Source organism: Aplosporella prunicola (assembly GCF_010093885.1).
Source record: "Aplosporella prunicola CBS 121167 unplaced genomic scaffold K452scaffold_2, whole genome shotgun sequence".
Classification (NCBI taxonomy): domain Eukaryota; kingdom Fungi; phylum Ascomycota; class Dothideomycetes; order Botryosphaeriales; family Aplosporellaceae; genus Aplosporella; species Aplosporella prunicola.
In genome coordinates this window covers 454,001-470,576 of record NW_022983530.1, presented here as the reverse complement: position 1 = coordinate 470,576, position 16,576 = coordinate 454,001, and the positions used below count along the sequence as shown (strand labels likewise).

At 53.1% G+C, this 16,576-nt stretch overlaps 7 protein-coding genes across 7 annotated transcripts; 5 read left to right on the top strand and 2 right to left on the bottom strand.

The window, feature by feature from the left end:
* Nucleotides 1–617: 617 nt before the first annotated feature.
* K452DRAFT_218930 (uncharacterized protein) lies at nucleotides 618–1,893 on the bottom strand (the record flags this gene model as incomplete). Its single annotated transcript, XM_033536386.1, has 3 exons — nucleotides 618–673; nucleotides 733–1,391; nucleotides 1,445–1,893. The coding sequence occupies 3 exons, from the start codon at nucleotides 1,891–1,893 to the stop codon at nucleotides 618–620; spliced, it is 1,164 nt and encodes a 387-aa protein (XP_033402308.1).
* Nucleotides 1,894–5,349: 3,456 nt separating this feature from the next.
* On the top strand, nucleotides 5,350–7,172 carry K452DRAFT_355077 (uncharacterized protein; the record flags this gene model as incomplete). Its single annotated transcript, XM_033545933.1, has 3 exons — nucleotides 5,350–5,668; nucleotides 5,729–6,605; nucleotides 6,657–7,172. The coding sequence occupies exons 1-3, from the start codon at nucleotides 5,418–5,420 to the stop codon at nucleotides 7,170–7,172; spliced, it is 1,644 nt and encodes a 547-aa protein (XP_033402307.1). The 5' UTR covers nucleotides 5,350–5,417.
* Nucleotides 7,173–8,675: 1,503 nt separating this feature from the next.
* K452DRAFT_304546 (uncharacterized protein) lies at nucleotides 8,676–9,620 on the top strand (the record flags this gene model as incomplete). Its single annotated transcript, XM_033542827.1, has 1 exon — nucleotides 8,676–9,620. One exon carries the CDS (start codon nucleotides 8,676–8,678, stop codon nucleotides 9,618–9,620), a length of 945 nt encoding a protein of 314 aa, XP_033402306.1.
* Nucleotides 9,621–10,424: 804 nt separating this feature from the next.
* K452DRAFT_304545 (uncharacterized protein) lies at nucleotides 10,425–11,062 on the top strand (the record flags this gene model as incomplete). Its single annotated transcript, XM_033542826.1, has 4 exons — nucleotides 10,425–10,534; nucleotides 10,629–10,773; nucleotides 10,856–10,914; nucleotides 11,029–11,062. 4 exons carry the CDS (start codon nucleotides 10,425–10,427, stop codon nucleotides 11,060–11,062), a joined length of 348 nt encoding a protein of 115 aa, XP_033402305.1.
* Nucleotides 10,780–11,579, top strand: K452DRAFT_68077 (uncharacterized protein). The gene is made up of 2 exons (XM_033547026.1): nucleotides 10,780–10,914; nucleotides 11,029–11,579. The coding sequence occupies exon 2, from the start codon at nucleotides 11,108–11,110 to the stop codon at nucleotides 11,474–11,476; it is 369 nt and encodes a 122-aa protein (XP_033402304.1). The 5' UTR covers nucleotides 10,780–10,914; nucleotides 11,029–11,107; the 3' UTR covers nucleotides 11,477–11,579.
* A 547-nt stretch (nucleotides 11,580–12,126) lies between these two features.
* Nucleotides 12,127–13,882, top strand: K452DRAFT_348336 (uncharacterized protein; the record flags this gene model as incomplete). The annotated part of the gene is made up of 4 exons (XM_033545534.1): nucleotides 12,127–12,454; nucleotides 12,512–12,750; nucleotides 13,150–13,416; nucleotides 13,474–13,882. 4 exons carry the CDS (start codon nucleotides 12,127–12,129, stop codon nucleotides 13,786–13,788), a joined length of 1,149 nt encoding a protein of 382 aa, XP_033402303.1. The 3' UTR covers nucleotides 13,789–13,882.
* Nucleotides 13,883–14,015: 133 nt separating this feature from the next.
* K452DRAFT_355072 (uncharacterized protein) lies at nucleotides 14,016–15,169 on the bottom strand (the record flags this gene model as incomplete). The annotated part of the gene is made up of 3 exons (XM_033545932.1): nucleotides 14,016–14,995; nucleotides 15,026–15,100; nucleotides 15,160–15,169. 3 exons carry the CDS (start codon nucleotides 15,167–15,169, stop codon nucleotides 14,016–14,018), a joined length of 1,065 nt encoding a protein of 354 aa, XP_033402302.1.
* Nucleotides 15,170–16,576: the final 1,407 nt, after the last annotated feature.

Below are 16,576 nucleotides of genomic sequence, written 5' to 3'. Positions count from 1 at the left end.
CATCTACGACATCTTTTTTTAGATCGTTCCTGGTTGAAAGAAAGGATCAATACAGCGCACCGTACATCTCGACACCGCTATAAACAGCACATCAACCCATAAACGCCTGTATGAGCGCAGTCTCGGTTTACTAAAACACCGCCGAAAAATGCGCTCACCTTTGACTACCCTTGGTGACATTGCAAGCTCTACCAGACAAATTTAAGTTGCAAACAATCCACTCCGAAGGACGAAAATCCTTCTTTCAACTTGCCTTGTGGGTCAGTAATACTGTATGCTGAATCCTTTAAACTGCAGCGCAGGCAAGCAGCATTACCCGTGAGCCCGGGTCTTCTCATATACTTGAACGCACGGCGCGACGAGTAACACAGAGAGATTCCGGGAGTTACCATGCAGCAAAAGTTGACCGAGCGTTCCAACCAGGCTTTCCGCTGGAGCAATGATGGCGCGTTCAAACGCACAATGCGGCCGTTGCTATGAGTCTGCAGCTCCAGGCTGTATGAAAACCCATTCTTTGCGGAGGGGCAAGGCCACAGAGCTCATCCGGGTCTTGGTGAGATTGCGGCGTTGACCATCTAAACAGGCCTTGTTGACAAGGGGCGTGGTTGTAGCCTACGTCAGCCCTTCCTTCGCTTGCATTGGGCGGCAACGACACTGATGTCGTCTAGCTTGCCTAACAGCGCCAAAGGTTAGCTGCCATGAGAGGCTCCGTTCGCGTTGGAGGGATCTCACCTCCTTCAATCGAAAGACCCTCGTCGATTGCCTTTTCCATGTACGGACTTTCGGCGAAGGGATCCTCAGCAATAGTACGTGCGGCTTTGACAAGCTCTTGCGCGACATATAGCATACCATCGGCGTAGGATTTCTCCTCCATGTCCCTTTTGTCGTCTTTGAGAGCCTCACCGTTTTCCCATTTGGTGATACTGTCTACAACGTTCTGCAAGACTTCATGCTCCCAAAGGTTATCAATCACGCCGTCGGACATGGCTAGCACGACATCGTCCTCCTGAATTTTGATGCGGTCCATGACGGCATTTTCTTTCGGAGTATCGGGACTGTTTGTTCCAAGCTGTCGCGGACAGTCGAACCAGTGCCACTGCTCGGTTGTTTTGAAGATTACCTCTTTACTCTGCGGACGCAGCACCAGAATCTGAGAATCACCAAGCTGGGTAACGTAAAGGATCGGGTGCGGTGCGTTGCCCGCATCTGAGCCCAGGATCGCACCTGAGGCTGTTGTCGTCCCAAGCCATTCCGTGGGCGCGGACGTAGCTTCCTTAGTATGTTCGAAGGCTTTATGGAGGTATTCAACTGGGTTCGGCTCGTGGGGGTCGCCGTAGTTATCACGCTCAGCTTCCAGCGCCCAAAAGTGTAGGATGAGTCGTGACCACAGTCTGGACACGAAGCGTCAATCGCATGCTCCATGAGCCAAGGAATGGAGGCTTACGCAGCATGCCCTCTCTCTTTCGTCGACCACGCACCGACGCCGTCATTTGCGCCGATGAAGTTCTCGCTTACCAGGACGGCATCGTCGCCGTTGGTGATTCCCCGGATCATCTCGCCGTTGACGTAGCTCCACCTGTCTCTACTTCTATGATGGGTGCTCAGCGGGTCGGAGAACGAGGTCGACGGCAGCGAGAGGAAGGGCGGGGGGAACGGGCGCGACGGCCTCTTGGCGTAGAGGGCATAACCGGCCTCAAAGTAGAAGGGCGAGCTGGATCTGGGCGGATGAGCTTCATCTGGTACGGGCGTGGTGGTGCCTGTGCCGAGCGGCGTTTGCCTGCGGCCGGCGGCAACGGTGGCCAGGAAGCGCGGTTTGAAGAAGCATGTGGCAGAGGGACGGAAGTGTGTGAGCGCAAAGCCGCGGTATGAGATCCTCCAGCTCCAGGTCGGCATTCCAGCGGTGCGCGGCGGTGGTGAAGGCGCGCGGAGGAGGGATGACGGCGGCGCTCAACATTTCGCGATGCCGCCTGAGTAGCTGACAGCCACGTGATGCCCCGACATCGTCCTCCCTCCCCGGGAAGCTGGGTGCAGCATGGGCTGATGCTCTTGCCTGGAGGTTGTTGGGCGATGCCCTGATCATCGTCATGCACGCGCACGGTGCAGCAGCACACGAGGGCCCCCAAATCTCCGCGGCGACCATCTTCACTCGACCCGCCTATATTCTTCTCGCCGTATGATCATTCCTAATCTTCTAATAATGCTACAAGATCAAAACCCCCGGCCCGTCCTCGGCGTCATTGGCCTCCTTACAGCGCCTTGCGTCTGCACTCGCCTGACTGCTGATGTCGCCGGTCGCCGCACTGCCGACTTCGGGGCGTTCTCTTTGGCCCGTCGCTGGGCCTCCTTCTCCCTGTCCTCGGCCATCTTCGCCTCCAACTCCGCCTTCCTGTTGAACTCAACCTCCGTGACTCGCTTGTCTCGCGCCGAGTAGCCCTTCTCCTTGACCGAGTAGAACACGCCACCCAGGTCCGCAAGCCAGTGGGGATCGACTGACGTCACGTACGACATGTACTCCTTGGACGTGAGGATGAGCTCGTGGTAGACGACGTAGTCGGGCAGGAAGCCCAGCCCGTGCAAAGCACTCGTCGGATGCAGTTGTACCGTGACGCTGGTCCGCAGGTTGAGGTATTCACCGATTCCTTTGACCTTGGCTGCCTGGTGATAGTAGCCGGAGCAGATGCATTTCCTGATAACATCCCAGTCGGTACCGCAGCTGGTCATTGTCATCTTTTGCTGCTTCATGATGTCTTCAAGCTGATTTCTGATCTCCTTTCCACGGCGCAGAGCCTTCGGGTGCAGAAAGTGCTTGATGCACCACCCGTCCGAGTATTGGTTGGCCTTCCACTGCGTGTAAACATGGAGAAGCGTGAGATGGTCTGATTCAGGCACGCAGAACTTTTCGCGTGCGGCATCTGCCTCTTCCATGCGCTCCTTGGGCCGGTAAAAGACATTGGGGACAGACAACATTGAGACAATAGTAAGCATCTCTTCACTGCAGCCGTACTCTTCCGAGGTGATTATCAGCTTCGCAAGAGGCGGATCCATGGGAAACTGTGTCATGCTTCGGCCAAGCTCCGTGAGGCCTCCAATGTTGTCGAGTGCTCCAAGAGCCCAAAGATCGAAGAGTGAGGTGGTAATCGTCTCTTGCGGCGGCGGATCCATGAAATCGAAGTCAAGCAGATCCTTTACACCAAGCGACTTGAGGAGCAAGACAGTGTTGGCGAGGTTGGTCCTTTGGATCTCAGGAATGGTCTGAATGTAGAACTCTTCCTTGAACGCCCTTTCGGTGTACAAATGGAAAGCTTTTCCAGGGCCAGTCCTACCAGCTCGTCCAGCTCTTTGTGACGCGTTTGCTTGCGAAATAGGTGTGATTTGCAGTGTATCCATACCCATCCGTGGATTGTAGACTTTGAGCTTCGAAAATCCCGCATCAACAACGTACATGATACCGTCGACAGTTAAACTTGTCTCGGCGATGTTAGTTGCCACAATGACCTTTCTGACGCCTGGTGCTGCTCGTTCGAAAATCTTGGCCTGTAGATCAGCTGGCATTTGACTGTAGATTGGGAGAATGCTGAGCTTTGGAGGATCGACCAATTGCCTCAACCTCTCCTCTATCAATTCGCAGGTAACTTCGATGTCTTCTTGTCCGGTCATGAAAACAAGGATGTCGCCAGGCCCCTGTGAAAGGTGAATACTAAGCACCTGCTTTACAGCACTATCCACATAGTCTTCGCAAGGAGAGCGGGAATATTGAATATCCACAGGGAACGTCCTTCCCGGGATGAAAAATTCAGGAGCACCGCCATAGAAACGAGAGAAGCGCTCTGCGTTCATGGTAGCCGAAGTGACAATCAGTTTGAGGTCCTTGCGCCGCGCAAGTACCTTTTTGATAAGACCCATGAGAACGTCGGTGTTTAACGCTCGTTCGTGAGCTTCGTCCATGATGATGCAAGAATACTTGTCCAAATCAGGCTGGGTTAGAGATTCTCGCAGCAAAACACCATCCGTCATATACTTGATGGCGGTCTCGTCGCTAGTGCAATCCTCGAACCGGATTGCATAGCCCACAGTGCTGCCAAGCTTGACTTCCATCTCTTCAGCCACTCGTTTTGCGACACTCATGGCAGCAACACGCCTAGGCTGTGTGCATCCGATCATGCCAAACCTTGCGTAGCCGTCTTCGTGAAGGAACTGGGTTAATTGAGTGGTCTTGCCTGAACCCGTTTGGCCCACGACAATGATAACTTGGTTATCGCGAATAACGCGTAAGAGATCTTCGCGGACAGCAAATGCAGGCAAATACTCCCTCTGTTCCCGAAGAGTTTTGCTTCTGCTGAACGCGCTCTGTCCCTCGCTTTGTTTGAGATGCTCCGCGAACTTGCTATCGGAGTTCTTTTTCTCAGGTTCACCCGGCGCAGGTGCTGCACTATCCGCATCATCCTCCTTGACTCCCATGAGATTGCCAAGAGCCGTCCCGGCCATGTTGGTCGCCTGTTGAGCTTGCTTTTGTCGTTCTTTTTGTTGTCTCCGGTCCCGCACAACCTTGCTCCCTTTGCGGCTAAAGACAGCCATATCACTCTGCGGATCCCGAACTGCAGAAACTGGGTCAAGCTGTTTGGTAAAGACTGTGCGCCCGTCCAGGAAAGGAGGCTTTAAATCGTGGACCAACAAATGCACGCGGGTTCCTTCGTCATCCTCGTCAAAGTCGCCGCTGAAATCTCGCCGTTGGGCGACACCGGAAGTGAGCATCCGGTTCGTCTCCCACGCATCCACATCCTTCTGCTTTTGAAGTTGGCGCGCATTCATGCGTTTGGCATTCTTTTTCTCAGCAAGTGCTGCTTCACGCTGCTGGTCAAGCCATGTGCTATCATCACCAAAAGGATTATGCGTCTCGTCTCCGAAAGTGTGACCATTCTCTTCGCCGCCGTACCAGTCCCTGTCTAGAGCCATCGCCGCTTCGTTGTCCACTGCGGGCTCCGGTCCATCGAATTCTTCTTGATGCGGCTTCGAGGCATGCCTGTTCCGAGGAGTCGGGGCCCGGGCGGATCCTTGAAATCTAGGCGTGGTAAAAGGTCGGGGAGGCCTCTCAGTAGAGGGACGTGACTGGTAAAAATCGAGTCTACGCCTTTTTGGCGCATTTTCCCATTCGCGGTCCATGACGAAGACTGGCGGCCCCGGAAGATTCGAGAAAAATGACGCGCAAGGTATACGCGACGCGGGTTGGGAGGAAGATGTTCGCCGCGGAGGTTTGGGCCTCCAGGTCGCTGCCAAGCCCTGACGCCAAACGCCGTTACCTCGGAGAAAGCATTGACCGGGCTTGGGAACTTTTTTGGGGCATGCAAACCTGGAATGCGCGGCGCCAAAAAAAAAAGTTCAAAGATACCCTCGGATTCTAATTTCTGTCGCTTTTCGCCATGTCTATGATCACGGCGACGACATGGGTGCCGCGCGGCTTCGCGGCACCCTTTCCCCAAAAATACGTCTTTGATGAGGACGAATTTGAGAGAATATCGCAGCTCGCGAAGCTCCAGTTAAACGATGCGAAGGAAGAGCTCGACGAGGCCAGGAAAGGCGGAAAGAAGGGAGAAGACGACGAGGATGAGGAAGAGGATGGACTGAAAGCAAATGGCACGGCTGCCGGAGCTTCCAAGGTCAACGACGATATGTGCGTAACAGGCTCTCTCTCTTTCAACTGTCGCACTCCACTGACCCGTTGTATCTGCAGTGACATTGATGACGACTTGAAAGAGTATGACCTGGAAAACTACGACAATGAAGGTGACGGCAACGAGGACGATGGCGACACCATGGGAATGTTTGGCAATGTCAAGTCTCTCGTCTACCACGAAAACAATGCCGACGATCCCTACATCACCATGCCAGACAACGACGATGACGACGAGGAGCGCGAGGAGTTACAGATCACGGCAACGGACAACCTTGTGCTGGCTGCAAGAATAGAGGACGAAGTCGCCCATCTGGAAGTATATGTTTATGAAGATGCGGCCGACAACCTCTACGTCCACCACGATATCATGCTTCCGGCGATACCGCTTGCGGTCGAATGGTTAGACCTGCCGGTTGGAAAGGGCGTAACAGAGGCCAATGCCAAGGGTAACTTTGTTGCCGTGGGTACCATGGACCCGGACATTGAGCTTTGGGATTTGGACGTTGTGGATTGCATGTATCCCAACGCCATCCTTGGAGCAGGCGCAGAGGATGCGAACAACTTGGACAAGCCCAAAAAGAAGAAGAAGAAGAAGACCAAGAAGGCCAACGATGACTACCATGTTGATGCCGTTCTGTCGCTCGCTGCAAACCGCCACCACCGGAACCTGCTTGCTTCCTCCTCTGCGGACAAGACCGTCAAGCTTTGGGATCTGAACACCACCAAGTGCGCAAAGTCTTACTCATACCACACCGACAAGGTCTGCTCGCTCGCCTGGCACCCGAAGGAATCCACCGTGCTCTTGAGTGGAAGCTACGATAGGACGGCCGTCGCAGCTGACATGCGGGCGCCCGAGGCAAAGGCCCCTAGGTGGGGCGTGGAGAGTGATGTGGAGCAAGTCAGATGGGATCCGCACGACCCCAACTTCTTCTACGTAAGTCTATGACCTCTTTCGTTTTACAGCAAAATTGCTAATTACCCCTAGATTTCGACGGAGAACGGCGTGATCCATTATCACGACGCGCGTATGGCACCCGCAGACCCTTCGCAGACGAAGCCCATTTGGACGCTGCAGGCCCACGATGAGTCCATCTCTTCATTTGACATCAACCCTGTGATACCAGGTTTCATTGCTACCGGTTCGACCGACAAGCAGGTCAAGCTCTGGAACATTCAGCCAAGCGGACCCAGCATGGTCGTCTCGAGGGATCTGAGTGTTGGTAAGGTCTTTTCTACTGCTTTCGCGCCGGATCAAGAAGTTGGTTTCAGGCTGGCGGTCGCTGGTAGCAAGGGCTCTGTCCAGGTCTGGGATACGTCGACCAACGCTGCGGTGCGTCGGGCGTTTGCCGGCAGAGTCGCGCCTGTTGAAGGAGAGGTCAAGGAGAGGGTTACTGGCGTGCAGGAGGACGACACGGATTCTGACAGCGATGAGGGCGATGAGGGCGAAGAGGGCAATGATAGCGATCACGGCCCTGACGGGTGGGAGTCGATGGAGGAATAGACGGCGCGAATAAGGAGCTGGCGAGAGCAAATAAATAAGAAAGGGCGATAATCCCCACACCCCCACCCGGTTGGTACGCGTGTTTGGTGTTTGACATTTGACGGGTAAGCCGACGCGCCCAACTCACGGCATCGTGGCTATTGTAGAACCGGTACGTAGTGTACAATATTGTACAAACGATGACGCCGAAGAGGGTCGAAATATCGAGCTGCTCCTAGTTTGTATTGTAGTTCGGGCTGGCGACTCCGAGGGGGTTGGCGGCCTGTCTCCGCACTGTTTCGTCGGCGGAGTTCCCGTTTGCAGGGCGAAAGCAGAGCGGCTAGCGGTTTCACGCGTCGGCGATTGTCCAGGTGGCTATCAATGCAAAGCAGAGGGCGTCACTGCAGGCATCGTATGACGGCGAGGCGGGCGATCAATTTGCATTTGCGCGGTCGGCGGACGGAAGCGCGGGCAGACGGCAGGTTGCTTCTGGGGCCGGCATGTGCGTGTTTCCATATCTCGCCCGGCTGGCTGCCTCAGGGTCCTGTGGTCCTCGGCCTAGATTTGGCCGCCAACGCCGGGCCTATCAGCGGGAGAATGGAGGAAACGAGAGATGCAGCAGCCGCACACGTACCTCTTCCGGGCCGGCTAGGGCTGCGGATAGCTTCCCGGCGATACGACAGAATACCCACTGCGCGGCGGGGATCGCTGAGGGAGGGCGTTCCCTACGTCGTTAGTGGAGCGGAGAGCGGGCTTTGCGGGCTTGCGGGCAGCTTGAAGCGGGCGATCTGTAGAGGGCGAGGGAGCCCGCACGGCCGGGCTGAAACACTGTTTCTCCAGGACTTGTGACGAGACACGGACAAGCCTTCCCGTTTATGCATGGCCCCGATGGCCGTCATTGGCCGCGAGCCTGAAGACAGCGCGCGGCCGGGGGGTGCGCACGATTGGCCTGAGTCGCCTGCTGCCGCCCGTCGTCTGGTCTAGCTTTTTCGTCTCCTCCCTTCCCTCAATATCTCCCCCGTTCGCCTCTCTCACCTCTCCCTTCGTTGCTGATCCCGCTCCCTCTCGTCCCACTCTGTCCGCGGCCTGGTTGTTCGCTCCTTTCGACAGCAGCAGGCTCCTTACATTCATTGTTCTTCTTTGACCTTTTTTTCCATTCCGCCCTCGCCGCCTTCTCTTCTCTTACGCGCTGCAAGCCAGCACACCGTACATACCAAGGGCTCTGCTTGCAAAAGAAAGGCCTCCATCTTGCACGACCCCACCCGACACCGGCCGTCTTTATCAGCTCAGCACTTACCGCTCTCCGTCTTACCGCGATAGCTCCGGTTGTTCCCCAGTCCAACCAGTGGGGAGTGCCCAAAGCCACCAGTCCACCTGATCTCCAAACGCTCCGTCACTCGACACCGCAAAAGGGCCTGTGTGCCTGCTGCAGGAAAGCGCGCACCCACCTCTCTTCTCTTCACTTGTCGCATTGCGATTTTTTTTACCACCTCGCTGTCGCGACAGGCACTGTTACCCATCACCATGTCTGAATCCTCTCACCTTTTCCGTTCTTTCACCCACAGGCGCGCCAAGAAGTCTGGCGACAATGCCCCGGGCATGCCGTCGCGCAGCTTTAGCACCAAGAAGTCTTCTGGCAGTGGCAACCGCGTCCAGATCTCCGCTCCCATGACGCTGCTCTCCACCACCAACATGCTCTCCTACAATGCACCGGACATCGGAAAGATTACTCCTAACGTTCCTCCTGCCATGCAACACCGGTACCCTTCCTCGGAATCCACTACTCCAGGGTCCACCCGCTCGGCTGAAGAATCGGATCGCAGCTCGACTGGCTCCAGGGGTGTCTCCACGGACGCTTCCTCTCTCGATTCCGTGCCTACTTCGCCCGAAGGCAACCACTTGACTGGGTTCTTCGACGCTGCGCAGAAAGCCCAGAAGGAGAGGGTTCAGCTACACATGTCTTCTTCTTCCTCGGGTTCACACCGCACACAATCGTCGACGTCTTCGAGGATGAACCACAGCAGCAAGTCTTCGTTTGACACCCACAGATCTTCGGAATCCTCGACTTCCCCGGCTATTCCTCAGCGTGCCCGGTCTCACAGCAAGGAGGCGCATGAACTCATGGCGCGCAAACGGTCGATCCGCAACATGGGACCACCCAGCACCCTTCACAGCCGCAGCCCGTCCACGAACGAGCAGCGCGCGTCGGTCGACATGTTCAGGAGCCACGTCGATTCAGCCCATCCGTTTGGCAAGGAGCTGGAGCAGCTTAACGAGGTCGTCGAGGAGCTCGGCGGCGTCATCCGCGACGTAGTTTTGGATGAAGACACAAGACACATGCAGGAGAAGGGCTTGGTGAAGTTCTGCGTGTCGGATTATTTGGCGGAAATCGATTCCGACGAGGAGAATGAGTACGAGAAGCACCAATTCGCGTCGGCGGCCCCGCCCGCGGGGATGACGTGGATTTAAACACTAACAGAAGGTGAGGAGGATGATCAAGAAGATGAAGAAGAAGAAGAAGAAGAAGAAGAAGAAGAAGAAGAGACTGCGCTTATTCCGGCCGCAGCGGTGCGGCAGAGACATTTTCTCTTTTTTTTTTACACTGTTTTGCCGTGTCGCAGTGCACTGGCTCGCACGGGCTGCTGAGCCAGCACCGACTGCAGGTCGAGGGACGATGATATTTTCTTGTGTATATTGCCTAGTACTTACGTTCTCTACTCTCTTTAAGCTATCTGGAAGGAGGATATATTCTGGGGGGACGACGAGTGGTATACCCACGCTTACACTCATTTCACGACGGATTATGAACACTTGTAGATACAAATACTGAGGTATCAAATAGCGCGGCATTGGCGCCGAATGGCAGAAGCATGTCAAAGAGTTTAGTGAGACTTCCATGGTTGGCCGGCCCGTCGTGCTTTCCCCCCCGGGTCCGATCGTCATCATCGCCCGTTTGGCGCGGCGCGCCCGGCGAGCTGTGCGTCAGGCATTGTTGTCTTTTCAACTCCCTCGTCCCGCGACACAAGTCACCGCCGTCCGTGTTCACTGTCGCTATCATTGCGCGCGCTCAGCCCATACTTCGCACACGTCGCCCGCGCTTGCCTCGCCCGCCCGAACACCCGCCCCTCGCCTCAGCGCCCCTGCGAACTTCTCTTTCGACGCGCTGCACGCTACCCCTCCATCGCCAATCCACCACCCCTCCTTGGACGTGACACACGACCGCCGCCCGCGCGCTCCACCACGACACCACCACCCAACCCCCCCGACGCAACCATGAACATGGATATAGACTTCACGCGCCGCAACAAGAAGCCCAGGCCGCTCTCCGAGGCCGAGAAGGACAAGCTGGACGAGTTCGTCGAGAGCATCCACTACTCCGCAAGGTGCGCGCGCATCGCGACTCCCGCCGCCCGGCGCGAACGCAAACGCGACCGCGGCCGCGAAACGCGTCGACATGCACTGACTTGATCCTCGCAGATACTCCGACAGCGAATTCGAGTATCGTCACGTCCAGCTGCCCAAGCAGATGCTCAAGGCCATACCAAAGGAGTATTTTGATGGCTCAAGGGGGACACTGAAGCTGCTGTGGGAAGAGGAGTGGAGAGCTCTGGGCATCACGCAGGTAAGCACGATCGCGCATCCGCACTTTACATTGATGTCGCATCGCGCTTCGCGACCAAGGCTAACCTGACGACTGCGATCAGAGTCTGGGCTGGGAGCACTACGAAGTTCATGAGCCCGAGCCGCACATTCTCCTCTTCAAGTACGTATTATGCCCCCCTTCTCATTGCGCATATGCGCGTCCGGGGCCAAAGTCCATCTTGAACACCCTCGGCAACCATTTGCGCGCGACAATGACACGACTGACACGATGCAGGCGGCCCATCAACTACCAGCCCCCCATGCACTGAGATCTTCCATCCCTCCTCTTCACGCGTTTGACACCGCTTATCAAGATGCGGTATCTTCCGGTCGCGCTCGGTGCCTCCACCCCGCTGCCCCACCAACGGCTAGGTTCACCGCTGTTTGTTGATGACCGCCCAGCTTCACCAGTGGAACGGAAGACTGCTCATAGACTCTTTTCCTTTCTTTTTTTATGGAGTTTCTACTTATTGTTCTCTGTTCAAGTGTTTTCTGAGTTCACGAAGCTGGGACTTTTTCTGCACTCTTCCTTTCCACTCTCACGAAATGGGCATGGTTACATCATCGGGTGTTTCTCACGTTTGAAACGAGGGAACTCTTTCCGAGCTTTGCTTCCTAGCGGATTAGGGTACTTCGACGGAAACCATCAAGGAGTACCTTTGGGAGCTTTGGGTTATATGTGAGTTGGGGAGTGCCGGTCTTTGCTTAGAGTGTGTAAATAAACAAAAGAACAAACAAGAAAGCGTCGAAAATCTAAATATGGGTCATAGCAAGTCCCGTCTCTTCCATGTTGGAAACTGATGTGATTTATGTCGCTGGTATCGTCAATGCTGCCACTCTCCACGTCGAAGTTGTCTATCAATAACTGAATGCAAGCAGATCTGACTACGCCTTTAAGGTGATTTGTAATGCAACTGGGTAAACCTCTGATCAATTTGTTCGTAAGATGTCCTCTCTCGTGTGTCCGGAGTGATTCGATATCCAGAAAGCGAGAGCGCAGTCGTACAAGAATACAATACACAAAACCTCATGTTAGATGAAGCACTCGTAAGCTTTTGGATGATCTTCCATACTTCAAGAAAAGACAAAGATCATTTATTGGGCAAGCTTCTCAACGGTATTTTTTAACTCCCAGGTACATCCGGCCTGCCCACCGTCCCAAGGTTAATTTTTGTAAGAGAGTTGGGCGCGAGTCATGGGATGTACTTGACCGAGGGGCTCCGCGAATATTACGAGTCAAGGCGTCCGCAAAAACAACGCGATCTTTGGACGTTCCTTCCTTCTTGGCCTACCACCCTACTAACAGCAACTCACGACATACCATGAACGCATAATGTCTTCGATCCTTCAACTCTATGTTGAGCTCCTCTTAAATATTCGTACCGTTACCCTCTTTGCTTCCTTGAAGTCTGAACATACCGACACCACCAAAGCCGAGCTCTCTGCAGATGGTGAGGCTATCAGCTTGACCCATGAAGGCGAAACAGCCACCATCCGGCTACCAACAAGAATTTCGGGCGGAGGCTCAGCTACACTCACCTTACCAGCGACCCCTTCAAAAGATCTGACGTTACGCATGCAGTTGCAGGAGAAAAGCCCGGGTCTATTGAAACTCAATGAGCGTTCGGAGAATGCAACGCCATGGTCCGCCGGTTTTCTCAGTAGCTGCACACACATTGCCTGTTCCAACTGTAGCGCTAGCCTTGTAACAATCGCAGGTGACGGCGAAGATGGTGGCATTTCCCGCTGGATGGACCTACCCAACGAGAACTGGGCAGAAATGATGGACTTCTGGCACTGTCACAAGCCCGATGAACACCATCTGCCCGATCACAAACACGAGGCAGGCCGCGACAAAGGTTATGCAGCGGCGAACAAGCTTTTTGCTAAGGTTGGAGTCGGCTACGTGGATCTATCATACATTCTCTTAACAGAGGTTGACTGCTGCGGGGTGCAGGTAAGACCTCTCTCTGTTTCCTCGATCCCATCACTCCATTGTCCCTATCACCCTGTTATTTGGTATTATTCAGCATTGCTAGCGGGTGACAAGAAGGAGGCCTTGCCAGAGTTCGCTCCTTTTAATGGCGTGGTCTTCGATACAATCGCCCAAGATCAAAGCGACAGACTGGCAATGGCAACTTCATCCTCTCGCTTTCGGGCGATCGATGGGCGGATTGCCTGAGCTATTGTCTTTCATACATTTCACCATCACTGTCTCTATTCCTCGAAGCCGGAGGGATGCAGTCGAGATATATGCCCATGAAAATATAACCCTTTAGTCGTTTTATACATGGCTCTTTAGCACCGAATGAATGTGCCCGGAGTCATCGACAAAGTATTCTAACATTCGTTTCAGCTTAACGATAGAGATATATCTCATACCCACCAACAGCAACTAGTTTGCAAACAGTGCACTGCTACGGTCGGTGCTGTAGATGAGCGAGCTGAAGGCTGGCGTCTATTCAAGTGGAGCATGGCCGTTACTGGCCAAAGCTCTGGTGTGATGAAAAGCTACAGTATGCCTAAATGGATATCTGCTCAGCTTCTCACTCTCATCGAGAACCAAGGGATACGCAAATTCACTGTCCGCTCTGAACCAATCAGTGCTCTGCCAGCGACAACGGTTCGTTTAAATTAGTTCAACAAGATTGCGGCTCCGTGCTAATTTGTTTAATATTAGCTTTGGGTTTTCAGTCCAGATCTTAGCTTCTCGAGCTCCGTAGACACAGACGCAAGGGAAGATCCTACTCGCGCCATGAAGGTGCTTTGGCAGCCAGACCTCAATCAGCCACATTCATCCGAAAGGACCTCGGGATCGCAGGCGCTTGACAGCCAAAGCCTCTCCATGGAAGAGTTGAGTCTGCCCAAGCCCGCTTTCGAAGCTTTGATAGACACGCTCACTAAGAGCGCACAATGGCTCCCCGCTTCCGCAAGGAAGTTCCAAGATTGGAACGTTGGACTGTTAAAAAGATTTGAAGAAAACGAAATTGATTGAAGATCATATTTCAATAACAAAGGCAAATTGCTTAATTTGCCAACAAAAAAGACGGCATGGGGTATAATTATGCGCTTTCCAACAAACAGACGACTCGGATTCCAATAAGGTGGATCAGCCTGTCGCTGTAATAAACATCTTATTTTAACAACGGTTATCAACTTACGACTATGCATTCAAAAGAAACAGAAGCGAAGACGGGATCGAGCTTTTGCAGTAAACCTGATTTAGTCTCCGTTCTTGAACAGGCCTAAAAACCAGCGTTTCGGGGTTTTCCAAAGCTTTTGATGCCTTTCAATCTCTCTCAATGTGGGTATTTCGCGCTCGTTAACCTCCATAACACTGCAATCGGTGCCACAGAAACATGCGGCCTCTTCATGTTGACACATGTTGCACACATAGACCCATGTGCCCTCGGTATCAAGACTCTCAGTTGAATCAAGGCCGCCTTGGCTGCATTTGTCGTTGCAGACACCCTTTTGCTCGGACTCGCAACTCTGAGGGCCAGTGTTTTTGTCGATAATTTTACCGCTGTGGTGGTGAAAACTGAAGATAGGGCGGATTCTCAAACTCGATCTGCGCCGCTTGAGCTTGGGGGATGACTCGTTGGAGAAGTATGAGTCGCGCCTGGAGCTAAAGAGCTCAGTATGTGAGTTGTAAAGTTCTCCTGCTTCGATGTTCTCGGTTTTCTGTACGCCAAGCTCGTCGTCTTTCGCGTAGAGATCCTTCCCGTTGTTGAGAGCTGTATACAGCTCGTTCCCTTCTATTCCGGGATACATCTCCGCTGTTGTCGGTAGAGGAAGCTCGGAATGCGATGATATGCTTGCGGGACCCTGAGTGCTCGGATATTGCAAATAGGGAGGCGGCGACCTCAAAGCCCTTGGAATATTCCTGTTGCGCGGCTCCTCCATATAGAAATGTGCTTGGCTTTCATATGGCTGTTGATCATCACTAGAGGAGTCATCTGTATCGCGAGAGAAGGATCTATGACAGCCGGCTGTTGCATAGATGCTTGGTGTCTCGGCACTACGCATACTTGTCTGACATGCAGGTAGGTTTTCAGAAAAATAAGCCGTGGGAAAAGGTCCGAAGTTGGGTGACTCGGTGTGCTTGAAGGGGACCTGCGATGGTGGAATCGAGTTGCTGCTAGGGCTCGGACGACCAAAAGGAACCGTATGTTCTCCCCATGCATTGGGCCAAGGGGGTACTGAGTACCCCGAGTACTGACTGTACGTACTCGAGACACCCAATAACTTTCTAGGAGGTACAACGGGCGTATCGGCGAAAGGATTTTGAACGGGCGTTTGATTGACTGTATCAACAGGTTAGGCTTTCGAATCAGTTACTTTGGTGCCAAGCCTCTCGGCTCACATTGGTCCATCTTCAATTGCAATATTACTAGCCAGACAACAAGGTATCAACCAGCCAATGGGTCTTACAACAGGTTAGCTAACCAAGCCGTAGAATATTCACAATAATCAGTCCTTACATTATCAGACTACCTCCCTTTCGTTGGTCAGCAACAGAATTATCAAAACTGTAAGCGGTAGTCGATGTCGATGGTAGGTGGAAAACTTTATCTTCTCTTTTTAAAAGTATGCTCGGAGTTCCAAATCGAGAGAAATAGAAATAAGTACCAGGATTGCTTGAGTTGTGTCTTATATGCTCTCGGTTGCCGAAGACATCATTATCGGTTGAGCTCGAAAATACATCGCAGAAAGGCTTTCTACACCATTTTGAGCTCAGTGTACCAGTAATCTGCCTATTTTCGGCATATTTCAGAGAGTATGATAGCTACGATCCACTATCCTCTCTTGCGCTTCACTCGAAATGCAAAGGTGGGGGTCTGGTGCCAGCGATCATGGTCATAGATTAATCAAATAGCCAATATGGCGACGGCCTGAACCTTACTTTATTTGCAAAAGATCTTTGGGGGATCCATGCGCAGCATGCTGACCTGAAATTGACCTAACACCGAGGATTCCGTCACCGTTCCTTCAGAGCCCATGTCCTTTTGCTCTTGCCCTGGACAGCGTGAGTCGGCCAGATGTTTGCCGAGATCCAGGAGGGTTGCTGCCTTTTAGGGTTAGCTCGGTAAGAAAGCAGCACCTTGCTGGACTTTGTTTTTAATTAAGAAGGTCAAACCAACACCTCGTCGTGGCAGGAAGAAGACCAAAGACCCAAGAAAAGATTTTGGAGGCATACTCAGGCCTATATTTTTCATCTCACCACCAAGGTGCGATTCCATGCTTTCTGATGAGTCAAAAGGATCCCAAAAGCCATCACGAACACAGTGGATTATTGGAACCGTTAGTCTTAGCGTCAAAGCTTATTGAAAAGCTTATTGATCAACGTCGTCAACCAGTTCATATTACCACTATGAAGACATACCTTTTGAAAACATGTGCATCGTCTGGGCCTTGGGCCGGGAGGTAGGAACCATGGATTGGCCAGGGTCGCCATGGCATGTCCCGTGGTACATGTAGGCGGAATATCATCCACTGCTACCTGAAGTACTCTACGGAGGATCTTATGAGTGAATGGGTCCCCTCGTCAAGTCAGCTATCCATGATTTACTAAGTCCAGGAGCATTCCTTGGACATTACAACTGACCAAAGAAAGTGGAAAAGGAAAAGGAAAAGAAAAAGAAAAAGAAAGAGGAAGATGTAGTACTATTTCATATCGGTCTTGGCTTCGGATCCCATCGGACCCTTGCAAGAACCTAATTCTGGCACCATGCTGCGCTGCGGAGCGGAGCAGGACTGAAATGAACCCACGTGAACAAAAG

Coding starts and splice junctions, on each gene's coding strand:
- K452DRAFT_68077 (XM_033547026.1), top strand. CDS start 11,108: ATGCGGTATCTTCCGGTCGCGCTCGGTGCCTCCACCCCGCTGCCCCAC.